The sequence below is a fragment of the Mirounga angustirostris genome, unplaced genomic scaffold (assembly GCF_029215605.1).
Source record: "Mirounga angustirostris isolate CCGP_5_RB_7025 unplaced genomic scaffold, mMirAng1.0.hap1 SCAF_2, whole genome shotgun sequence".
NCBI classification, from domain to species: Eukaryota; Metazoa; Chordata; class Mammalia; order Carnivora; family Phocidae; genus Mirounga; species Mirounga angustirostris.
Genome location: NW_026991710.1, coordinates 201138306 through 201156803, shown reverse-complemented (window position 1 = coordinate 201156803; position 18498 = coordinate 201138306). Strand labels below are relative to the sequence as shown.

The 18498-nt window shown below is 53.5% G+C and overlaps 1 protein-coding gene across 1 annotated transcript in view; it reads left to right on the top strand.

The window, feature by feature from the left end:
• Positions 1–3022: 3022 nt before the first annotated feature.
• The window catches only part of MYOM2 (myomesin 2), an 82263-nt gene continuing 66787 nt past the window's right edge, over positions 3023–18498 (top strand). The window contains exons 1-6 of the mRNA XM_045879584.2: positions 3023–3139; positions 8461–8579; positions 10421–10582; positions 13315–13453; positions 13603–13760; positions 14763–14855. Coding sequence (XP_045735540.1) covers positions 8473–8579; positions 10421–10582; positions 13315–13453; positions 13603–13760; positions 14763–14855 — 659 coding nt within the window. The 5' untranslated portion in view covers positions 3023–3139; positions 8461–8472. The remainder of the gene's footprint in view (positions 3140–8460; positions 8580–10420; positions 10583–13314; positions 13454–13602; positions 13761–14762; positions 14856–18498) is intronic.

Sequence of the window (18498 nt, the reverse complement as noted above, 5' to 3'; positions counted from 1 at the left end):
TGTCTGTTGGTCATCTGTGTAGTCTTCCTTGGAGAAATGTCTGTTCAAGTCGCTTGCCCATTTTTAAATCAGATTGTTTTTGGTAGTACAACTTTTTACTTAAGAACTGTTAGGCAGAAGTTGGATATTTTAAGCAGATTAAAATGGGACTGAGGCCGAGGTGGCCATATGGCACTTTAGAGAATCTCTGTTAGAGTTTTACTACTGCAGGTCGGAGGCGTGAAGCTGGCTCTGGGCGGGCTGGCTTCAGGTGGGCAGCCTTAAGCCCCACAGGCGCCCAGGCAGGAGGGAAGGTACTGAGACCCTCATGGACGTGATGAGGTGGACGTGGCCCCGTGAGGCCTGTGCGGGCAGCAGCTCCTGGGAGTGAGCGGAGCAAAGCTGGGGCAGGGCGGGTGTCCAGCCTACAGGCTGGGGTCGGTCGGGCAGGCTGGGTGCGAGCCACACCGTACTGCAGCCCGAACGCCGGGACTGAATTCTTTAGGGAGAAATGAACGCCGTCTACACCAGAGAGATGAGCAGTCTAGGGAGAGTCAGGGAGCTTTGGGGCTGGGCTAAGCGGGGTCTGGCGCCCAAGATCCGCCTTCAGCACAGTGTTTGTTAGGGTCGCGATGAGCGCTGGCCACACACTGTCTCCGGTGGGTGACATGGCGGGACCCACTTCAGAGAGGAGGCAATAAAAGCTGACGTTCCACAGGCCGTGCAGCTACTGGGTGGCCGAGCTGGGTGAAAGTCTGGAGATGCCCACCCGCATCGCCGTGTGTTTCCACCGCGACGAGCTGCTTCACTTCCGGGCCCTGCGGGAGCCTGATGCTGCTTTCTCGTGAGGCCTCATCCTCTGTAACGTAAAACAGGAGTATCCCGCCCATTGGATAGAAATTTTCTAAAACACATCAGACCATGTTTTTGTTGCTTTCTAAGACAGAGTATGTGGAAGTTAGCAAAATATCTGAAGAATAATTTTGCCCTTTTTCATATATTCAAATAGATTTTTCTAAAAACATCAGTTTTGGCCCAGCGCTGTAACTTAAGTCCTTCGGTCTTCACTTTGTCCCGTGAAGCAGACACCGAACCGCGGTTCCCACGTCATCTGACGCTTCTCATGGATGCTGAGTTTGTTTCTCCTGAGCACGTTGCAAACTCCCACGGTGGATTTGGAAATAAAATCACGGATTGTTTTTTCTTTGCGTCCATCAGGATTCTTCTTGTGCTGGACGGAAACCCCACTGCAAGGAGCTTCAGCAAAGAGGGACTTTGTTGTCCCGTGATTGGGACGTCTTGGGGAGAATGCCACACTGCGTGTCTCCAAGCATGTCGGCGGGTTCCACACACACGCACGCACACACACGCACACGCACGCAAGTGCGGCGCCCATGGCCTCATCCTCAGAGGACAGTCCTGGCCGCACTAACACAGATGAGACCTCACAGGCGGTGGGGCAGGGTCTTCCCCGATGGTGGTGAGTGACGCTCTCCCCCGTCAGGGCCAGCTCTGTCCCAGCTCCGCGCTCTGCCGCTCTGCGCAGCCTCTCCGAGAGGCAGCCTCCTCGGAGGTGAGCTGCCTGCGTTGAGGAGGGGCTGGGGCAGTTCTGAAATTTACCGTGAGGAGCCTGTAGGCCTCTGGTCTCTCCCTGGAAGTGAGACTGTTTTGTCAGGAGAGGCTAGTTTCCTGGGACTCAGGTGACCGAGATGCCATTTGATAGGAGATGGGGCCCTATAATCGTCCCTTTTTGCCTGGAGGGGCCACCCATGTGGGCGGGGAGCCGCGGACCATGGTAGGCGGTCCTACGGGACCTCACCGGGGAGGGCAGTGCTGGATTCCTTCTGGAAGGGATACTGATATGCAGAAATAACACGCCAACTGCCTGTGTTTGTTCGATACTCCTTTACCGAACATGTATTAAATGCTAGGCCGTTGGAGTGCTAAAGGGGAGAAGACACAAGGTAAAAGTGTGTAGCCCCCGCTTCAGTATTTGTGGGACTCTCAGATGAGTCACGTGAATGACTCCCGCTCTGTATCTTTGTAGTATTTCACGGATACATTCGTTGACTCCTTTAGCTGGTCTGGTCCTTGGCTATGTTCCTGATACATCATGCATGTGAACGTGGAGATTTCTCGAGAGCCTGGGCACTTCCCGCATAGCATTTCCTCTAACTGTTGTAACAAACCGAAAGCTAGTTTTACAGGTGGGGAGAACGGAGAGGTAGACCAGTTGGCCGACAGTCACACCCTCTTCACGCTGAGCTGTGGGTTGAACGGAGTTCTCTGGATTCTAAGGTCCGGGGCCACCCCACGCGGCCCTCCTCTTGGTGACACGTGCCCGGGTCCAGCCCCTGGCCATGCCGGGCTTGTGTGGTTTATATTTGGACATGTGCTGTGCAAAACGATGGACACCCTGTGATTATCCGGTTGTTAGATGCAGTGCACATCTGTGCTAATAACTATAAATAAGATGTAACTTGGCGACTGGGCACGGCTCCTCTTTTAGGAAAGGCCGTCCTGCTAAATTAACCTCAGCATGAGACCAGTGAAAGCTTGAGTAGTTTCTGGAATAAAAACAAAACCAAAAAACCTCCCCAACACACAACCCCCCCATGAGGCCTCCTTTTCTTTCCTCTGGGGCTCGCATCTCTCGAGTTGAGTGCTCTGCACAACAAGTGGTAACCCGCCCCCCCAAATTCGAGCAGCTCTTAGACTCATCTGGAAGCACCAGCGAATGGTCCAGGGAACCGGCAGCTCAACAGGATTTAAAAGAGGTCTGAAAACTTGTGCGTAAACATTGAAAGGGGTCGGAGGAGAGCCAGGCATGGTGGAACGTTGGCCCTACCCTCTTGTCCTGAGAGGAGAGAGACACCTTCTGTTGCTCTGGACAGGCACTTGGCACTTTCTGATTTTCATTTTTTCCAACTCGTTGACTTTTCCTTCCCAGGATCAGGCTGATGACTGATGATGCAGGTCATGAATTTGGGGCGAGGCCGTCCCTGTGGCTATATATAGCATCTTCCCAGGCCATAAATGGGAGGGAAGGCTGGGCATTTGGAGGGAGAAATAGCTTTGCCTTCTTCAGCCAGAGCCTCGTCGTGGGTGAGCCGGGCGAGGCAGGGCTTCTCTCCTCTTGGCCCTTTTCCTTTCTCTCTGGGTAAGTTTTCTTTTCTCCGTTCCTTTTCTGATGTGGGGCTTTGCAAGGAGGACTAGCAATGTGTGCTGTGGCTGGGAGCAGTCCGCTCTCCCAGGTGGACCTGTTTCTGGGGGAGGCAGGGTTAGCTAGCATGCTCCCTGAAGCACAGAGGAGACAGCCAGTGATTCGGCCTGAGGTCCGCATTTCTGGGACTAGATTTCAGGCCTTGCTTTGCTTCTCACGGTCACGATCTGGACTGTCATCACGTGCGGTCCCCTCAGAGCCCTGGCCGTCCACCCGAGGTCTGTGGCATCTCCTGCGGGGCCCCGAGCCCATCATTGCGGTCTGAGCTTTCACGAGAGCCTGGGCCATGAAGGAGTCTGTGGGCACTGTGCAGATTTGAAAAGGTGTGGAATAAAACTGGCTATTTTCTGAAGAGACGGAGAGTCATTAGGTCATTAGCATCGCCCTGGACGCTGGTGTCTGGGGGCCGGGAAGGCAGGCAGCTCTCAGCCTCTGAGGCTGTCAGCTTAGCCCGACAGCGCCTCTCAGCTGTCTTCTCGTCTGTGCGTTCTGATGAGCTGTCATCCTGCAGAGTCCCTCGGCTCGGTGCCCCTGCTGGAGCCTGGTGCCCCGCCCCCCCCGCGGCCTTGGAGCTGGGCCTGCAGGGAGGGTGGTGGGGCGGGGGCCCGCGGGGAGGGCAGCAGGGCTCGGGGAAGCGGGGCTCCGGCTAGGAGGGCTTCACTTTCCCACCTCCCGGGCTCAACCCTTGCTTCCCGAGCACCAGTGACGCAGGTATACAGAGTAAGTGGAGCAAAGATCATTTAAATGGATTTTTAAGTAAACCAGGTCTGGTTACACTTGCAGCGAGTGTATGTGGAGCAAGTGCTGAATGAGGGACGCCGGTCCTTTACTGAGACAGGGAGAATCCGGGGGTAAACTGCAATGTCTCTGATTGGAGATGATGGCAACTGTGTGGGTTGCTGGAAAGTTCTCCTGTCCAGGAAGCTGCACATGATCTGGTGGCTCAATTGAATTTGATCTGCTGGAGCGTCAGGACAGGAGCACTCAGGGTCCTTGGAAGCCGGAGAAATCTGTGGCTGCAGGACAGCCCTCTGCCTCTCCTGCCACGGCTCGGAAAGGTTATTTGAGAAACGCCGCAGAAATTTAGCTGCCAGGAATCAGATGTCACACCATGTAGGGTTTCTCATTGAGGGTGATTTTAAGAGGATTTTGTGCTCAGTGACTATTTCTTTTGGTGCTGAGCAGTGTGGAAAAAGCTTCGGGGCAAGTGGACCCCAGTGCCAACGAGCTTGGGCAGAGCCCATCTTGGGGTCCGAGGGTTTCGTTACTTGGGGGCCTGGGCCAACTGTGTGTGTCAACTAATCCTTCTCGTTCCTCTTGAAAAGCTTTCATTTGGTGTGTTCATCGACTTCGACATTTTTAGGTGCACAAACGACAGTGTCTTTTATTAGGTGGAAGTCAGTGCATTGTAGTTGAAGTTTCCATGAATTAAAATCCTTCTTGGTGCATGGAAGATGGGCTCCAGATACCCTTCGCAGGAAAGCGTTAGGTCTGAGCATGTCACAGACGCACGGTCCCCTGTACTTGAGGATGGGCTCACGTTTCACTTTGGTGTCATCATTCTGAGATGTGTGGGAAGCCTTCGTGAGCGGTGGGGACGGGTGGGGGCAGTGGGCCGGGTGCAGAGGCAGAAGGGCGGCGAGGTGGGACGTTGGCTCTGTGTCCAACGGACCACGGACCTGGGCGGATGATTTTCGCCCCCCAGAGCTCCGTTTCCTTGCAGGGAAGGCCAACATTCACCCAGGACAGAATGAGCTCATCCATGTCCAGTTGTGGAGTCTCCTGTGGTTTCAGGTGAATGCCTTGTGCCCCGGGCTGCAGCTGCCAAGCCTGTGCTGAGTCTGCAGGGAGCAGGTTTCCAAGAGAGCTCCTCGCTCCAGCTCCAGGGTGCTCAGGGACAACGGGGGAGGCTCTGAGACATGAGGCTCCCTGAGTGGCCTGGACGTGGGCGTGGCTGCACGGTGGGCCTGCTGCTCTGTCTGGGTTGCCCACGGCATTGAGGAAAGCCAGCCCAGGCCGGGGAGGGGGGTTGGCGATGACACAGTGGCACAAGGGTCCACTGTCTAGGAGACGGAGCTTGCTACCACCCACGGAGCCGGGGGCTCCGAGATGGTCCTATCCTTGAGATGCTGTGGTCTGTGATGCAGGTGTGGCTGCCCCGGGCAGGTGCTCCACGTGTCTGTGGAGTAAGAGATGGGTAGAAGTCAGGATAATCCCATTGGCAGAGTCCCGGATAGCTCCTGACAGTGATGGCCCTCGGCACGGTGTTTCATTAGGTGGGAATAAATGCAGAGACGTTCTATTACTGCCGTGGCCCCCAGCTGCCTTGGGGGGGGGGGGAAGAAGCTATAGCAGGCGTTCTGGTCAGAGCGAGGAGCGCGGGAGCCCCATGCCCTTGATCCCAGCCCCACGGTGCTGACTGTTACGAGGTGTATGCTCCTCACACAGGAAGCGTTGAGTGCCGGCAGGCCGACAAGCGCACGCCGGCTGAGGTCAGCAACGTGGCGAGTGCTGATCGTCCGTGGAGCATGGGACAGGACGCCGCGAGATAGTTCAGGGGTCACCGGGCTGTGAGGGAAGCTGACCTTTCACACTCAGAACAAAAGCACAGGTCCCACTGAGTGCGTCTTGCCCCCTTTTGGGTTGTGAGCTCCCCCAGTTTAAGCATGTCAAGATAGCCTATCCTCTCTTATCACCTGGGCCATTTTTGGACTCTTCCCTTGGCCAAGAAAGGCAAACAGGCCTGAAGGTCAACTCGGCATAAATGTAAGAGAATACTGAGACGGGACGCGACCACGGGCACGATTGCGCCTACAGGCCGCGTTCCTCATTGCACTGTCGCAGCCTTTTACTCCGTCGGAGCAGGTGTGCTTGGCGAGAGGAGGCTGCCCCAGACTGCGGAGACGCAGCCCCCGACCTGGTCTGACTTCAGCTCAGGGAGCTGACCCCAGCACACCCATGGACTCCAGAGACAGTCAATGGAATGCTTGCCATTATGGGCGGAAGGCTTTTCTTGATGATTCGTCTTGATGGACTCCCTGGAAAACCCGCTGAGGTGCAGTTGAGGATATTTCAGATAGTAAAGTGACCAGATGCATTTGTTTCAGATACGTTTTCCTACCTACACCACTCCCTTCATAACAACAACGGCAAAGTCAGTGTGGTAGGGACAACTACCAGTTTTGGCTGTTTGATACCCCATGCCAAGCACAGTGCCAAGCATTCCATAGAAGCAGTATGGAGTATCAGAGTTCGGAGGTGAGAAGGGCACCCAAGGCCATGTCCCTGTGCAGGCTCAGAATTCAGTCCCAGGTCTATCAGTCCCTGCTCTTGACCTTCACGTTATGACACCTCTTTCAAAGCTGGGGTGGAACGGAGACACTCTGTTTGCATTGAGTTCCATTAAATGCGGCATTCTGTTGCATACTTATCATCAGATTGATGCTAACGTGCTATAAAACACGTGCTGGACCCTCAATGAATATGAGGTGGTTGCTTGACTAGTTGATTTTTAGGAGAAAAAATTGGTATTGCTGTGGCAAAGTATAAAAGGCCCAGAAATAGACGTCTGATGGCCTCTGGGTGGACCAGCCCTTTCTACATGTTTTTAGGGAAATCCTTTCTCCTCCCTGGCATCCTGTCCCCACCCCCAGTACAATAGGGGTTTGGATAATCCCTAAGGATCTTTCCAAGCTCTGTAATTCTGTGCTTCCCGTGAGGAGTCCGCTTGGAGGACGGTCTGTATTTGGTTGGCTTTCTAACGCACACTCCAAATGCTGAACGGCAGGGTTTGGAGGGAGCAGGTGAAGGTTCTCCCATCTCAGGACGGCACCTGCCCCTTGTCCACTGCTGGGCCGTGTCCCTCTTGTCCCTGGCGCTGGGCCGTGGGGACTTGCCTTAGAGTTCCTTCTTTGAATTGGGGCAGATTATTCTAATTTGAACACCAAGGACAAAAGTGGAGCTCAGGGGCGCCTGGGTGGCTCAGTTGGTTAAGCAACTGCCTTCGGCTCAGGTCATGATCCTGGAGTCCCGGGATCGAGTCCCGCATCGGGTTCCCTGCTCAGTGGGGAGTCTGCTTCTCCCTCTGATCCTCCCCCTCTCATGCTCTCTGTCTCCCATTCTCTCTGAGATAAAAAAAAAAAAAAAAGTGGAGCTCAGATTTGGAATTCCTTTGCTCCTTTATTTTGGAAGTTAGTGCTCACCGAGAATTAGGAATACTGTCTATGTTATATTTAAAGAGTTGAGTAAGCCCTAAGTTGGCGCTGTATTTATTTTGAGTGAGCATAGGCTGCAAATGGCCTGGGGTCCAATGCCTGCCCTACTTCAGTTCTCAGACTCCACACCACAGTATGGATCTCAGTCATTCCTTGTTTCCAGAGAATTTAACCAAAATGTGCTCACTTGCCCACATCCCCCCGGCTTTCTTGCTGGCCCCAGCCCTGCTCGCTGCCCACCCCTGCCATGCGAATCTACATGTAACTGGTGAGATGCGATTTTAGAAGAATGGATCTGGACAGTGTCCTGGAGACGAGTTCCCTTTCTACGTCCCCTTTCGAGCAGTGAAGACCCCTGGCTCCCGGGGCAGACGCCGAAAGCCCCTGTGTATGGTTGCAGTCTTTCCAGAGCGATCTCTTTTTATGTCTCTTAAAGCATCCTGAGATGCTGTGTTTTCCTGCCTCCTACCTTTGCTCATGGGATGCCCCGCCCCCCGCCCCATCTCCGCCTGTCAGCCTGTCCATGGTCTAGGCTCTTCTCAAGCATCGCCTCCTTCAGGGGCCCTCGCTTGGCTGCCGTCTGTCCTGTTACATGTGTTCCCTCCTCGCTTCCCAGAGCAGTTTGGATCTCCTGCTCTTATCTTGCATTCTAAGTATTTGTTTACTTCTCTAATCTGTGTTTTATTTTTATCCTTATCACTCACATTGCTTTTCATGTTGCCTTGAACAAGCTGGGTGTTCTATAAATATTTGTTGAGCTCACAATTAATTATTAAAAGAAGCATAGTCCAGTCTTCTGATTTTCACAGAAGCAAACCAAACACTGTATCTGGTCCCAGGGAACTTACTAGGAATCCAGACTCGTAGCCTGAGATTATTTCCACTTATATAATGTTTCTTCCATCCCCTGTCCCCTGAACGAGTGTTACTAATTGAAGTGATTTTCCCCTTTGGAACAACTGGAAATGCTGGTGTAGAAATTGCAGGAGCAGGACTGCATTTGAGAAGGAGCTCAGCGCTGTTTGACATACTCTTTGCTCGTAGGTGCACACCAAGATGTCGCTTGTCACAGTGCCCTTTTACCAAAAGCGACACAAACACTTCGACCAGTCGTACCGCAATGTTCAGACGAGGTACCTCCTGGATGAATATGCTGCGAAAAAGTAAGTTGAAATTCAGTGGTTGGGCCAGTAGAGCTTTGGTTGTGGGTGTCTGGTGTTAAAGGAGCTTTATCCAGTCCCCTGCAGCCTGGACATGAACTGGTTTGGGGGGCTCAGGGATGGCATGCTCCCTGATGCCCATGCCTCGCACTGGTGGGGACATTCAGCTCTCCTGGCTGCACAGCAAACTCCGTGTGGGAGTACTGCTGGGATCCCGGTGGATCCCGGTGGATCCCGGTAGACTGGCTCTGAGCCCCTCATTTAGATTATGAAGGCAGAGACTTTTTAGTAAGTGCTGTTTGACTTTGTGCCTCTTCACACATTTTGCAGAACTAGGATCTAAAAAGTCACCAACACAGAAGGGCAGCAAGAAGGGACAATGGGAAGAATACCAGTGGGAGAGAAGCTTATGGGGGCAAAGTAAAGACCACATGGAGGCTAGGGCGCCTGGGTGGCTCAGTCGGTTAAGCGACTGCCTTCGGCTCAGGTCATGATCCTGGAGTCCCAGGATCGAGTCCCACATCGGGCTCCCTGCTCGGCGGGGAGCCTGCTTCTCCCTCTGACCCTCCCCCCTCTCATGTACTCTCTCTCATTCTCACTCTCTCAAATAAATAAATAAAATCTTTATAAAAAAATAATAAATAAATAAAGTTTCATTGGGCGCCTGGGTGGCTCAGTTGGTTAAGCGACTGCCTTTGGTTCAGGTCAGGATCCCGGAGTCCCAGGATCGAGTCCCGCATCGGGCTCCCTGCTCGGCGGGGAGTCTGCTTCTCCCTCTGACCCTCCCCTCTCATGCTCTCTGTCTCTCATTCTCTCTCTCGCAAATAAATAAAATCTTAAAAAAAAAAAGATCACATGGAGGCTGATGTCAGTCGTTTTGCTACAATAATAATAAATGTAGCGGAAAGGTAAATGTATTCACTGCATCAGGGGCTCGTGTGAAGCCACAGATCTGCCAGCTTCGGAAGCACAGGGTCCTCAGGGACGTGCCACACCTGCCTGGGGACAGCCGTGCTGACCAACGGAAGACACTGCGGGCGTGCTGTGCCGTGGCCTCCGGGGCTTGTGCATGTCCCTGGCACCCTATATTTAGACCTGCCTATGGCCCTTGTGTTCCGTTGCCATCCCTGTAACAAGCAGCCAAACATCCACAGCCCTCCCAGCAGCCTCTGGGAGCTTCAGATCCCTTGAGATATTTATAATCGTGGCATTAGGCCAGAAGCGTGGCAGAAGGCACTCGCGGGCACGTGTGGAAAATGGCAAGGGTAGGAGAGGAGCTCATGTGTGAAGGCGCCCCTCTGAGGACACATGTGTGCAGCTGGGGGCAGTGCCTTGCAGGGATGTAGCTTTCTGTGTGTGTGCACGTGTGTGTGAGAGCGCATGCGTGTGAGTGTGCATGCGTGTGAGTGTGCAGCTGGGGGCAGTGCCTGCACAGGGATGTAGGTTTCTGTGGGTGTGCACGCGTGTGTGAGAGCGCATGCGTGTGAGTGTGCATGCGTGTGAGTGTGCAGCTGGGGGCAGTGCCTGTGCAGGGACGTAGCTTTCTGTGAGTGTGCATGAGCGTGTGAGAGTGCATGCATGTGTGAGTGTGCAGCCGGGGGCACTGCCTGTGTAGGGACGTAGCTTTCTGTGGGTGTGCATGCGTGTATGTACACACATGTGCTGGTGTGGTCAGGAGGGCATGTACACGTGTGTGCCTGCACACATGTGTGCACGTGCTCCTTCGTGTTCGTGTGCCGGCACGGTTCAAGGCTGACGTGCGTGCAGGAGAAACGGGGTGTGGTTTGTTAGGATGAATTTGCACCCTCCTCTAACACGTCGGATTGTTTCCGCGTCCCATCCAGGCGCACCTCCAGCCACTCATCTTCCCAGAAGTCTTTCTCGCAGAAGTCGTCTTCCCAGAGAGCGGCCGGCCAGACGGCGTTTCGGGGGGCGACCTGCAGTATCTGCGCGAAGAGACTGAGCACCGAGGCGCTGGAAGAGGAGGAGCAGGAGAAGAAGAGGCGGTACGCTCTGTCCCCCTCTCCCGCCCCACCCCACCCAGCACCGCGGCCGGGGGCTCCGGGGAGGGTCTGCGGCCACAGAGGGAACGGTGACGGGCGTTTAGCCGAGAGCCCGCCCGAGAGCCTGGAGGGTCACCCTTGCCTCTGCGAAGGCCATCGGCTGCCGCTGTGCGGTGCCCGGCGTATCGTTCCCCGTCTCTAGCTCAGTGAGTCCTACAGCATAACCATGTGGGGCATTTTCCAGCTCGTTCTGCACAACCGAACTTGCCCACGGGGCCACGCACGCGGTGGATCCCGTGTCCGCGCTCTGTCCTGTCCCACGCTTCTCCCATGAAAGTGCCGAGACCTGACAGGTTGAAGTTCATGTCGAGTTTCCCCCGACAGCCTCTTTAGCTGGGACGCAGGGCAGTGAGGTTGTTGGCCAGCAAGGTGATCTTCCAAACAGGCTGGCATTTCCAGCGGGTGTCTGAGTGGAAACATTGTGACGGCCGTGCCCGGCATTGCAGGGGACTCAGCTCATAGGGGAAAATGTCCCAGGAATGACATGGATTAATGAGGACGTCAGTCTTCGAATTGTTTCCAGATCACAGAGAAACAGGTGGTGATCTTACAAGAACAAAATAGTGAAGCATCTCATGAACACTTTGTGTTATACCTGCTCTGTTTTCCCCCTCACCTCCCCCGGTTATTTCTAGAAAATGTTTTCTGTATTCTAACACACTTAAAACCTGAAGGAGAAAATGAGAATTTGGCAAACATGTTTCATTTTGAACCTTGCACTACAATGAAGGGACCTGTGTAACAAAAACGGGCAGCTGGAAAGATCAGGCTTTATTTTGCACTTTGAATGATCTTTTAGATGCCTTCTGCAAATTTTGCCGTGTACATTTTATGGTAAAGTGAGGATTTCTTTTGTGAGAGAGTCACTTCAAAATGTGCACATTACCCAAATCTGGATTTTCTGTTACTGGACTATTTAAAAAATGGTTCTATCTTTATTTAGTGTGTGGGTATGGGAGTGAGAAGTTTAGACCTTTATAATTTTATTAATTATTCCTTGTGGTGACCTTGAGCATGTCACAGAAACTTTCTATTCCTCAATTTCCACAGGAGTGAATGGGGGGAATGTCAACTTCTGTTAATTGGAGGGGTCAGGGAGTGTGTTACCGTGATTCACATTGTTTTGGCAATAATGACTTTTGGGACAGTCCCCACTGTTGGAAGTCTTTCTGAGACACACAAGGCTACGTTCCTGCAGTAGTCCTTTGACCCCCAGCATGTATGTGGGTTGTAGCCTGGGTCTCTCCAGCTCATTTTGTTCTTCCCCTCCTGTGGCAGATCCTAGTTTAAGGTATGGGACAAACTGGTCCTTCTCGAAAGATGAATCCGTGGGTGCATCACTCTGATTAACTGCTATGTCTCTGTATAAAATAAAAACCACGGGGGGTGCCTGGGTGGCTCAGTCGGTTAAGCGACTGCCTTCGGCTCAGGTCATGATCCTGGAGTCCCGGGATCGAGTCCCGCATCGGGCTCCCTGCTCGGCGGGGAGTCTGCTTCTCCCTCTGATCTTCCCCCCTCAGGCTCTCTGTCTCCCATTCTCTCTCTCAGATTAAAAAAAAAAAAAAAATCTTTAAAATAAAAACCACGGAAGCATCGCGTGCTTTGAAGATCTCAGCATGGCCTTCTGGAGGATACAGGAGATTAGATGCTTTTCCTTCTGTCCTGGTGAAAGACGGGCCCCCGTGCGTCATGCCCAGGCTGTCCTCGGGGCTTGTCACTAAGCGTCAGTGTGTGATGGGTGACATTCTGCGGGAGAGGCCGAGGCGGGCGTGGCAGTGGGCTGGGCGGTGCTGGGGGCACAAAGACGGCACTCGGGCCAGATCGACGGCACCTCACTCTCGACTCTTACAGATCAAGAAGCTGAATTTTTTATTGAATCCCTTTTATTCTTCCGGAACACAGACTTACTTCTTACCTGCATCTGTTGATTCAGGAGGCTTTCATGCAGCCCTCCAGTCATTCAGAATCAGCAGCCTCCCCAGGAAAACAGGCGGTTCTTAAGAGCGCCATGCAGAAGAAAGCGCACGGGGAGTGGGGTTCAGGCTCTCCTTACATTGTCTGTGTTGGCGTTGGCTTTAAACAGATGCCAGCCCAGCAGGGCCTAAGCACTGGGTGCCAGACCCCCGGGCGGCCAAGCTCCTGGCCTTAGGGACGGGGAGACGGCGTCCTGAGAAGGTGGAGTGAGTTGCTCCGAGGTACAGACTTTACTGAGCATGTGTGAGTCGTCGTGGGGTCCAGAGGTGTAAACAAGTCCGTTTTTAGGGGCCTCACACTCCCTTTGTGACTCTGCGTCCCTTCCTGACGTTGTGCATTATGCGCGTCCCGGGTGCACGTCTGCTCACAGAAATCCGCAGAAGAGCGCCGGCCTCCGAACCGTGTGATTGTGCGCCCCTCCCAGTAAAAGGAGGGTTGGCGCATCTTCTCCCGTAACTGTTTTATTCACGAACCATACGTCTGCCCTTCATACAACTGCTTTGTGTATGGTACTAGCCCTCTGGCCAGACTGTAGTCTTGAAAGAAAGAGATAAAATTAAGCAGAAACAGCTTTTCTGCATTCCTCTTCTTGCTCCCCACGTGAGAAAATCCTGGGGGAGAGCACGTGTGGTCTCCAGACCTTCGATGACCACTCACCCTTTCTGTGTCACGGGAGTAACGTCGCTTCTTCGCCCCGGCAGGTACCAGTCTCTGGTGGCTTCTTATGGGGAAGCCAAGCGGGAGCGTTTCCTCCGGGATCTGGCTGAGATGGAGGAAAACGTGCACCTGGCGCGCACACAGGCTCAGGACAAGCTGGACAAATACGTCATTCAGGAGATGGTAGGGGGACCTCTGGGGCTCCTTGAGAGGCGCGGGTCTGGTCGTGGGTTGTCCGCATGACGTGCGTACGGCCCGTCGGCAGAGGGCCCTGCTTGCCCACGCCACGCCCCTTCCTGCAACGCGCTGAGCTGTCCTTGCTTCCCGGGCAGGTGGAAGACAAGCTGACCGGGCACAGACACTCCTACTTGGAGCGGATGCGCAGGGCCCCCGAGATCCTGGTGCGCCTGAGGTCCCACACCGTCTGGGAGAGAATGTCTGTGAAGCTCTGCTTCACCGTGCAAGGGTTTCCCACCCCTGTGGTGCAGTGGTGAGTGTGGGCGGGCGGCCTGCCCCTGGGTCCGAGGAGGGCTGGACTGCACTCTCTCTCGAGGATCTGGGAACAGCTGGTGCCAATGTGTGGATGAAGAAGAGCCACCTGAAGGGATCGCGGGGCACACCCCCCCTTCCATTGCCCTCCGTGTGTGAAACTCCATGGGACATACATTTATAAACACTCACAGAATGGCCGCCATAAATGCCTTGCCGGCGCTTTTATTTTGGTGAAATCGACTCCGCTGAGTTTTAGAGGAGTTTTATTTGAGAATAAGTTCCTTCAGATGATCTGAAAGGTGGGGCCACATGTGGTGCTGCGGTCGACTGCACCTGGTGACGTCCAGCATCGTCTCCAGGCCCCAGACCCTCGTGTTTCTCCATCTGTTGCATACCTACGTTTGTTGCCCCACTTGCTGGAAGTGGTAATAACATTCCCCAAGTTTATAGCCTGCTGCAAAGACCATACGCATTTTGCTCGTAACCTGACTGGGGCGCTCAGCCCAGGTCAGAAATTTAGTTCCAGGTTCTGTGGTTGTTCGCCAGGCAGGCTGTGGGGGCAGCCACCCACCAACGCTCGGTCTCAGGGAGACGAGGTCCTGCTGTCCCGGGGGGGGCGCGGGGGCCAGCTTCCTGCAGGCAGGATCCCATAGAACTCCCCAGAGAGGCTGGCCTGGGACGCAGCTAACACTGGCAACATTCTTTTCTTAGGGAGTGATTTATCCTGAGTTCCTCACGAAGTCCAAGGACACCCATGGCACGCTCTGCCATAGGTTGAGGACGGCCCAGATAGGCTGAATTCTGCAGGAGCTGCTCTCTACTAAGCGGACAGACAGACCTGGGCCCTGGGTCACCCCTAGTTACTGCACTGTGCCAGCCCGAGGTCCTGGGAAGTGGAGCTCACAGACGCAGGGCGATGCATCCCTAGGGGCCCTGAAGAAGGCGGGGACAAAATGCAAATTCCCCCCTGCCTTTGCAGTAACGTGTTTCCCTCTTGCAGGTATAAGAATGGTAGTTTGATCTGCCAAGCAGGAGAGCCGGGCAAGTACAGAATCGAGAGCAAGTACGGCGTGCACACGCTGGAGATCAACAGGTAAGGTGTCGGGCATGGCGGGCGCCCTGGGACACCTGCTTCAAACACTCAATGATCCAAACACAGGAGAGACCTCACAGTTAGAAACAGGAGGTCAGGGGGCACCACGTCCATTCTATGCCATGGGACTTTGGTGGTATTTCTGACTTAAGCTGTGGGGGAAGCTTCCGGAAGCTTGCTGTCCTTGGTGTCGGACCCCCAGTAGGCAAACCTGCAGCTCTGTCCAGGCTCCCGCTCTGGGAGCAAAGAGAATGGCTGGTTTAGGGACAGACGGTGGCATTCAGGTGCGCAGCTGACCGCAGATGCAGAAGACTTCCCAGACCTGCCCAGCAGGGGGCGCATCGCGTGCCAGGTTTGGGGACCAGTCCCTAACTAAACTCAGGCTCCTCAAAGAAATACAACTTCTATCTTTTTTCATAAATTGAAAAAATGTAGAATACAGATGAGGAAGAGAAAATAAAAATCATTCATATTTCCCACAGCATCAGTATTTTGCTGTAAAGATAGCATTTCATTTTCCTCGCACGGCATGTGCTCACACACACACTTAGATTTTTTTTTTTCAAAAGTGAGATTCTGCATTTCTTTTTCTGCTTCTGTGTGCACACAGTTTTTATTTCATAAGAAGATCATAACATGGTGCAATCCACCTTTTCTCACAGTATATCATGACATTTTCCCATGGCTCAGCTGTTAATCTCGCAGGTAAATGGGGCTCGTTACTGCACTGTAATTAGGGACCGCAACCAGAGACCTGGGTTTGGATCCCCGATCTACCGTGTGCCCTGTGACTTCGGATGGATCATTAACTCTTCCTGAATTGTAATACTTTTATCTGAAAGTCATTATCAAGAGACAGATGATAAAAAATTTTATCTTTTCTGTTGGCTTAATGGGAATGATCATGAAGACCAAATATATTTTTGTATGTTATGTAGACATGTGGTGAGTGTGTGTGAGTGTGTGTGTGTAGTAAGTTATATCAAGTCCTTTCTAGGAAAAGATGAGGGATACTAATATAAATGCAAAAAATCAGTAAGACATTGGGATATATAACTTTATTGATTTTATTATTACTAACTTGTAGAGCGACCACATCATAATTAGGCTCAGTTTACTTAGAGGTAAAATAATCTGCAATAAAATAATTCTCAGTAAAATGGTCCCACTGGAATAATCCCCAAGGTGACTCGGAGAAGTCACGAGTTAGTACGACAGAGCATTCATCACGGAACCTTCTCCCTGATGCATTCTTCGACCGAGGGGATTCTTTCCTTTTTTATTGAGAACTTTTATACATCGGTTCTGCTGAAGAAAAGGTTACTCTGATGTGCTCCTTCTGTGTGACCAGTGTGTTAGGCTCAGGCCCGCACACCAGAAGGGAAGGGGGTGTGCACCCCAGGAGCATGTGGGGGCACGGATGAAAGCCATGGAGAGGAAGCATCAGAGGTTGGGACTCTGCCAGACCAGCCTCGCAGCCTTCTTGCTGAAGGCGAGCCAGACAATGGGATTCATCTGGGGAGGGGTGGTGAGGCACCTGCTCAGACACGGGGGGGGGGGGGTCCCCCTGAGCTGACTCAGCAGGGTTCCTGCACGGGAGGACCAGGCCCAGGGCTGAGGTTCAGAGGAGCCTGACCCACGTTGGTCCAGGAGAGAATTCACCGTGTCCCCGTTTCCACCCCGTGGGAGGATGGTTTTACCGCGTTTCTTTGCTTTTCTGCCTTGCACTCACTGGGTCTTCCTCTCCCTCCTGCCTGAGTTCTTCCTCCTTCTGGTTCCCAACTTCGGACTTGGGTGGGAGCCCAGGCTTGAGCCCCTCCAGGCGCTGCCCGCCCGGCACTCCCAGGCCGCACCTGTGGGGGGCACCGGCCGGCCGCCAGCACCAGGCTGTTCAGCCTCCCCGCTCCTCACGCGGGTGGCGGGCCGGCTGCCTCACCCATCGGACGCGGCCTTGGACGAGCCTCTGGAGGAGGCCTGCCCGGTTCCCCATCACCAGAACCGCTCTCCACCTGCAGACTCTTCAGAACAGGAGTTAGAAGGTTGTGATTAAGATGAACATTTGTGACACGTGGTTTCCCAGGTAAATGTGGGGCTGTTACAAAAAGCTGAAAGGCCAGGCCTTCTGGGCCTTCTGGGGCTGTTTAGTGAGAACCTCCTGTGCGCCAGGCACTGGTCCAGGCACTTGGGATACGGGACAAAACCGAGGTCCTCTTCTTTGAGGTCTTACAATCTGCCGTGAGAAGGTGAACCGTAAGCACAATAAAAAAGTGAATTATATAGTAGATCAGGAAGCCAGGGTACTGGGCGTGGGGAGAGGGGAATCTGTTGGTGTGGGGGTGGGCTGGGCTGTGGGGTGGAGCAGGGTGGTCAGGCCGGCCCTAGCTGAGGAGACATCCTCTGGGCAAGCCTTGGGGTTGGAACACCCTGGCCCCTTGCTGTAATTCTCAGAGAATAAGGTTCTCTCCTTTGATTTCCTAAACATGTGGCTATTTGAGTAGCCAGAAAGCCACACTGTGTAGAAGGAGAACATCGCCTTCACTGTGGAGAGTGGAGAGTTCAGGCTGTCTCTTCTGTACCCGGGTGAGCTGTGGCCGCTTGGGGGTCCCTAGGTCAGCCCGAGTTTTCACCCAGCTCGCTTCCGAGTTAACAACTGCATTTACAAGGGAAAACCATTTCCCGTTCTCAAGTATGAAACTTTTACACTTATCCTGGGGGTAAGACCAGCTTTGAACCCAGCGCACTGACAAACACGTGAGTCTGTCAGCTGTAAGTTTGTAAACTGAGGCCCGGGATGCCATGGTCCGTGGCTCAGCAGCCCAGGTCCCCGTCAGACACCCTTGGAGTTTGCAGAAACGGACTTGCCCAGCACTCCTATCTGCCCGGGGACCCTGTCCGCAGCTGACGAGCGAAGGGGGAGCCTGCTGTCTCCGCACAGCTCAGCTGTTCATACCAAACTGCTGAGTTGCCATCATTTGATCCGTGGCCGTTTTGAGTGCGGTGGAATGTGCTGCCGGCTCGGGAGAGAGGGAGCTCCCCCTTCGGCTGCCGGGGTGACGTTTGCCCCTATGAATACTCCCTGGCTGCTGCCTGAATTCTTCAAGTGCTTCTGACCCTTTGGTGCTGTTCGAACTTAGACTGTAATCGACATGATTTTATATGCTCATAAGATTTTCCCCGGGGACTCATAATGTGAGTCCTGTTTCTTCACATAATTTTAATGCCATGTTCATGTTTTTATGAAAGCGTGAAGGGTGACCTCGTGCGGGTTTTGTGTCCAGCCGCGGCCAGGCTGACCTCCTGGGCACGTTAGTTTAGACTTCCATATGCAAACTCTCATTTGAGTTAAATTCCAGTAAATTCCAGTGTGGACACGGCTTCCAGGGGAAGGACGCTGGGCCTGAGTCCCCAGGACAGGTCACGGGCAATGTAAGCGTTTGTCCAATTACCCTCCTGAAAGGAGATCAGAGGGCATGACTTTCTCCTGTGCAGTTGCCTGGGGGACACCTTGGGACTTGGAGATGCACAAGTGCCCCATGGAAGTTTGTGAAGATTGAGACCTCTGTCTATCCTGGGAACCCGTCCAAACAGAACATAAAACCCTCTGCCTCCTAACCACGTGCATGCAGTTTCTCGCAGCGTGGAG